Raw genomic sequence first — 6,808 nt, forward strand, 5'->3', positions numbered from 1 at the left:
CTAACAGTAGCTAGATGAATTTAGGATTCATCGTCCACGTCTAAATAATTATCAGTAGTAGCTAGCTACTCACCCTTGCTTTGCAAATAGTTGTCCTTCCAGCGCTGATCAACGACGTCTCTTCAAAAAGGGCAGAAAAGGCACTTTAGAAACTTTCCTCAATTAATTAACTCGCTGGCTAACGTTAGTTGCGTTCTCTAACTAGCTAGGTGTCGCGCCATGGCGGGAGACTTCTCGTTCTCAAAAGGAATAACGACGTTACTCACGTAATCAACGTTCTGAAGCTAGTATTGTTGTGTAAATTAAATAAAATTTGATGTGTTCCGCTTATCAATAGGCTATAGCTACATTTGAAACTGTTGGTAATTTGAAGGCAGGGAAAGTAATACTATGCTTTGAAGATGCCGATGTTGTATGCAACTAGCAAGCTTCTTTTGCAGAAAGTGGAGTGAGTGACCGAATGCAAAAATTGCAAGGCAAAAAAATATGTTTGCACTTGGCTTCTATTTTTCGGGGAGCAGTGGTATCATCAAAGTACAGATAACGAGTTTTATGATCATCTGTATATTTAGCTTTCCCTGCCTGCACATTGAGAAAGAGCCTATGCCCTACACAAATCTACAAAAATTATGTCCCCAAAAATATGAATGTTGTCGGATGGAAAACATAGGTTACTTATATAGACAAATGATAATGAAAGATCGAAAGGTCAAATACATTTAGCCTACATTCTTTGAGGGGGTCATGATGATCTGGGTTCTAGGACCAAAGAAGATAGCCTGGTTGCCGTCTCTGTTCAGCTATTAAGTTCCACCCCTTGCCACTCCTAAATTTGGCAAATTACAGGAGTGTAAAGGAGTGGAATATTAGCTAGAAAGACTGGTACCCACACTACAAAGACTGGTCCACAGCAAACCATCTTTGACAGGTCTTTGCATAACAGTTTTATTATCAAGAGGCACTGCATAAAGACACCTCATCCTCATTGCAGGCAGAGGGGCTTGAGTTTGACCCTGAATTACAAGGCAAGGCCCCAACACATAAGCCTTTGTTTTCAAATCAAATTTTATTCGTCACATGCTTCGTAAACAACAGGTGTAGACTAACAGTGAAATGCTTACATACGGCCCTTCCCAACAATGCAGAGAAAGAAAATAGATAAATAATAGAAAAGTAAAACACGTAATAATAAAAGTAATACGTTTGCACTCCCCTCATCTCCAAAGTTGATCTGAATAGGTGAAAGCAATATTGTGGGAGTGTACTACATAGTGTATTACATTGAGATATTGCTACAATTCAATTCACTTCTCACATGAGTGCAGTGTATGCCTTTCATCATCAAACACAGGCTTGTGGATAAATAATAAAAAATAAAAAAGGCTTGAGGATAAATATGAAATGAAGATTTAGAAATACAGTCTATGGAGACTTTAATGACTGAAATTGAATTGAATTGAATTAACATTTCACGTTATCCCTAAATGACGTAACCGGAATTGGATCGTCTGGAATCGGAAATACGCTAAAAGAAATCTGCGTCTGTGTGTTGTCGACGACGAAAGCGGTTTGCATATTTTTTTCTTAGCGCATTTTGTACACAAAATATATAATCATGGCTATGCAAGCAGCTAAACGAGCTAATGTAAGTTCACATGTATCATGTTTTCGGGTTCAAATGATAGCTATAGCTAATCAACCTAGTCAGGTTTTGTTTATAGCTAGTGGGGTACGTTAGTTGGAAGCTAGCTCGCTAACTAGGTACTGTCATGCTAAGCTAAAGACATTGGCTTTATCGATTTAATAATAATAATTTGGTGGGTGCTTGTATTTGACCTATTTCACACATGTACAATATATGCTTTATCGTTAGCATTATTATATTAAGACGTACATATAAAACACCATTAAGCTGTGGGGAAATGTTAACGTTAGATAGCTAGTTAATTATTTTCACTCAAGCTAGCTAGCTAAGTTGCTTTCATTACATTACATTTACATTTTAGCTTTCAAATGAAAAAAAATTGGCCACATGCGCCGAATACAACAGGTGCAGACATTACAGTGAAATGCTTACTTACAGCCCTTAACCAACAGTGCATTTATTTTTAACAAAAAAGTAAAAATAAAACAACAACAAAAAAAGTGTTGAGAAAAAAAGAGCAGAAGTAAAATAAAATAACAGTAGGGAGGCTATATATACAGGGGGGGTACCGGTGCAGAGTCAATGTGCGGGGCACCGGCTAGTTGAGGTAGTTGAAGTAATATGTACATGTGGGTAGAGTTAAAGTGACTATGCATAAATAATTAACAGAGTAGCAGCAGCGTAAAAGGATGGGGTGGGGGGGGCAGTGCAAATAGTCCGGTAGCCATGATTAGCCATTCAGGAGTCTTATGGCTTGGGGGTAGAAGCTGTTGAGAAGTCTTTTGGACCTAGACTTGGCACTCCGGTACCGCTTGCCGTGCGGTAGCAGAGAGAACAGTCTATGACTAGGGTGGCTGGAGTCTTTGACAAATTTGAGGGCCTTCCTCTGACACCGCCTGGTATAGAGGTCCTGGATGGCAGGAAGCTTGGCCCCAGTGATGTACTGGGCCGTACGCACTACCCTCTGTAGTGCCTTGCAGTCGGAGGCCAAGCAGTTGCCATACCAGGCGGTGATGCAACCAGTCAGGATGCTCTCGATGGTGCAGCTGTATAATTTTTTGAGGATCTGAGGACCCATGCCAAATCTTTTCAGTCTCCTGAGGGGGAATAGGCTTTGTCGTGCCCTCTTCACGACTGTCTTGGTGTGTTTGGACCATGATAGTTTGTTGGTGATGTGGACACCAAGGAACTTGAAGCTCTCAACCTGCTCCGCTACAGCCCCTTCGATGGGAATGGGGGCATGCTCGGTCCTCCTTTTCCTGTAGTCCACAATCATCTCCTTTGTCTTGGGGAGGGAGGGAGAGGTTGTTATCCTGGCACCACACGGCCAGGTCTCTGACCTCCTCCCTATAGGCTGTCTCCTCGTTGTCGGTGATCAGGCCTACCACTGTTGTGTCGTCTGCAAACTTAATGATGGTGTTGGAGTTGTGCCTGGCCATGCAGTCATGGGTGAACAGGGAGTACAGGAGGGGACTGAGCACGCACCCCTGAGGGGCCCCCGTGTTGAGGATCAGTGTGGCAGATGTGTTGTTACCTACCCTTACCACCTGGGGGCGGCCCGTCAGGAAGTCCAGGATCCAGTTGCAGAGGGAGGTGTTTTGTCCCAGGATCCTTAGCTTAGTGATGAGCTTTGAGGGCACTATGGTGTTGAATGCTGAGCTGTAGTCAATGAATAGCATTCTCACGTAGGTGTTCCTCTTGTCCAGGTGGGAAAGGGCAGTGTGGAGTGCAATAGAGATTGCATCATCTGTGGATCTGTTGGGGTGGTATGCAAATTGGAGTGGGTCTAGGGTTTCTGGGATAATGCAACTACGTAACTAACATTACTTAGCTTGATCATGTACTGTTTACACAACTTGTCAGAGTTTATACTCGTTTTACGTTATTTGGTTATAAATAAATGGAGCTTATCAGTTGCAAATGCTGTTTCCTATGCAGATTCGATTACCACCTGAAGTCAACAGAATACTCTACATTAGAAATCTACCATACAAGATCACAGCTGAAGAAATGTACGACATCTTTGGGAAATATGGACCAATACGGCAGATTCGAACGTAAGTGGAAGATTGTTGATCTGGATGAAATGCTCACTTATACCATGGGTGATGTAGTTTACAGAGTTTATGTATCGTCTCCTTGTGTGTAGGCTAGTCTGCAGAACTGTGGCAGGTATTCAACCACAAAGTCTCATCGTTGTCTTGTCTAAATGTATGTATTCTTGTGCCCTGTTTTTCAGTGGAAACACACCGGAATCAAGAGGGACAGCTTATGTGGTCTACGAGGACATCTTTGATGCCAAGAACGCCTGCGATCACCTTTCTGGATTCAACGTCTGCAACAGATATCTTGTAGTTTTATACTACAATGCAAACAGGGTACGTAGGCCTATAATCTCATCAATCAAGGATCTGACAAAGTCTCCTCTAACCATTGTTGATCAATCTTCTCAAAGGGACTAATAACTTTCATAGCTTTGCACATAGAGAAATTACATACTGAACAAACAGTGTAGGCCAGGGCTCACCAACCCTCTTCCCGGAGAGCTACCCTCCTGAAGGTTTTCATTCCAACCATAATCGAGCGCACCTGATTCTAATAATTAGCTGGTTTCAGCGAAAACCGACAGGAGGGTAGCTTTCCAGGAACATGGTTGGTGAGCCCTGGTGTTGGCATTAGTCAATGCTGGTACATTACATTTGACCCTCTAGGGGTCTGGAGGAAGAGAGTCAAACTGCTTATTTTTATTAAACTGAGACTCAGCAATATTATGCTGCTGCGAGCAACTGGATGAACCACAGATATTGCAGATGAGCGCGATGCAAGACAACACACAGAGGATCTGCACATGTACACGGATGTGCCTCACTCTGCTGCAACGTGTGATAGCTGCGGGACCAAAACAGTGAAGAAGTTTAGCCTCGCGCTTCGCACTTTTAGTTGTTGCGGAAGTCGGCCCGATATTTCTGTTTACTTTGTTCGTCACTGACTCTACCTTTTTAAGGCACTAATTTGAGGTAAATGTTGTAATCAATGTGTTCATTTTTTTTATTTATCTGACAGGTCGACCTTTCTCTGGTTGTGTCACGTGTAAACCGTGTAAAGTTTTGCAGTTAAACATCCATAACTCATGATTTTCATTCCACTGTTTGTCTCACAGGCGTTCCAGAAGATGGACACCAAGAAGAAAGAGGAGCAGCTGAAGCTTCTGAAGGAGAAATATGGCATCAACACAGATCCCCCAAAATAGTCTCCCCTCTTCCCCCTTTGGCACAGAATGTACATTTTGACATCTGTACAAATTCACCTCTTGCTTGATGTAAGCCAATAATGTTTGCTTGTAGGACTCTTGTCTCCTGAAATGTGTATTTACATCAATGTTTTTTTGTTGAAAAAAAAATAACACATTTGTAGATAATCTTAAATTGTCCAATTGCTAAAGTTAACTGATTTGTGTTTTGTAATTGGGTAATGTCTTGATTATCAAGTATATTAGGGTCAATTTTTGGGATAAATCCCTAGCATATGGGTATTTTTCTACTGATTGCTATGTGATAGAGGTTGCATTTTACAGCCTTTGACAGTCTTTGTTGTTTTATTTTAGTTTTGGTATGTCTCTTTGGTGTGCATATTGAACACATACAATCTCTGTGGAAAAATCTTCTGCAGTTTGATGTAAACATATGCATAAAAAAACAGTAATTCATACAAATTCACTTTTTAGTTTTTAGATTCTGTCAAATAAGTTTGTATTTTCTATAAAATAAATGGTCCTTTTATAAAAGCTGCTGGCCATACGTCTTGCATGAATGCACTTCTGTTATAGCGCTGTCCTCTTGCTGACCCCATAAAGGTCAACAGTAGTGTATGTTCCAGCCCAGGTCAAAGTAGAGACATAGGTCATGGTCACTCATAGACAGGCACACAGGACTGCCTGCAGCTCTATTTAATTCTACATACGCAATGTGCAGGGTCTTTCACACTATCCTGAACCAGGGATATTTTCAGTCAGTATTGCACAGTCCAGTCAGCCTGCTTTCTTTTCACATAGCTTTGTATCATGACTAACAACATATTTGTCACTGGGCCAGTTCAACTTGCATTTGCTACTTACCTCGACTAACCTGTGCCCCTGCACATTGACTCTGTACCGGTACCCCCTGTATGTAGCCTCGCTACTGCTGCTCTTTAATTATTTTTTACTTAACTTATTTTCCTTAACTGCATTGTTGGTTAAGTGCTTGTAAGTAAGCATTTCACTGTAAGGTCTACACCTGTTGTATTCGGTGCATGTGACAAATAAGATTTGATTTGAGACATTCTGGAGAGTGGTAGATCTATACCCAAGACATCCTCAAGAAGACAACCTCTACCATTGGTTTGCCTGCTTATTCTAATATCAAGAACACAACTATACAGATTGTGGGTTTATATGCAGTACTGCATACTGTCACAACCCCCCTCAATTGTGCGGCGCGCAATTGGCCCAGAGTCGTCCGGGTTTGGCCAGGGTAGGCCGTCGTTTTAAATAAGAATTTGTTCTTAACTGACTTGCCTAGTTAAAGGTTAAATAAAATAAATCTAGTATAGTTACTGTCATTATGTGCAATCTGATTCTAATTCACACCTTCAGAAAACAGCCCATAGTTATTTTATTAGTTTAAATCACAACACAAGGAGTAGTGCAGCCATGTCATCAGGGACACAATACATGCTACATGTACAAAATAATCATTTAGTTTACATGGTTGCCATTGTTTACATTTGGTATCTGATGATAATAATAATAGTTTTTTTAAGTACAAACATTTCTGGGCAAAGATGTTCATGTAAAGTTTTAGATTACAAACTGTCAGCCTAATCACTTGAGGAATCGTGATGGATTTGGTCTTGGCATCGCAGTCAATTTGAATATGAATATGATTCAAATAACTCCTCCCAAATGTGCAGATGGCATGTGAAACAAAATGGGTAGTTAGTTACCAAATTGTAATAGTGAGTTATACAAGCAGGGTCTGCAATCTTTAAACTAATATGTACAGGGGAATTATTTAATATTATCCAGTCAGGCTGGGGTCTTAAAGCCTGGTCCCAGATCTGTTTGTGCCGTCTTGCCAACTCCTATGTTGTGCTGTTACAATGACCCATAGGAGTTGTAAGACC

General features: G+C 41.1%; 1 protein-coding gene across 1 annotated transcript; it reads left to right on the forward strand.

Moving 5' to 3' along the window:
* The first annotated feature begins 1,510 nt into the window (after nucleotides 1–1,510).
* LOC311106488 (splicing factor 3B subunit 6) lies at nucleotides 1,511–5,442 on the forward strand. The gene is made up of 4 exons (XM_084148823.1): nucleotides 1,511–1,645; nucleotides 3,584–3,702; nucleotides 3,885–4,023; nucleotides 4,806–5,442. The coding sequence occupies exons 1-4, from the start codon at nucleotides 1,616–1,618 to the stop codon at nucleotides 4,893–4,895; spliced, it is 378 nt and encodes a 125-aa protein (XP_084004949.1). The 5' UTR covers nucleotides 1,511–1,615; the 3' UTR covers nucleotides 4,896–5,442.
* The last annotated feature ends 1,366 nt before the right edge of the window (nucleotides 5,443–6,808 follow it).

Source organism: Coregonus lavaretus, assembly GCF_964263955.1.
Source record: "Coregonus lavaretus genome assembly, chromosome: 31".
In the NCBI taxonomy this organism is placed as follows: domain Eukaryota; kingdom Metazoa; phylum Chordata; class Actinopteri; order Salmoniformes; family Salmonidae; genus Coregonus; species Coregonus lavaretus.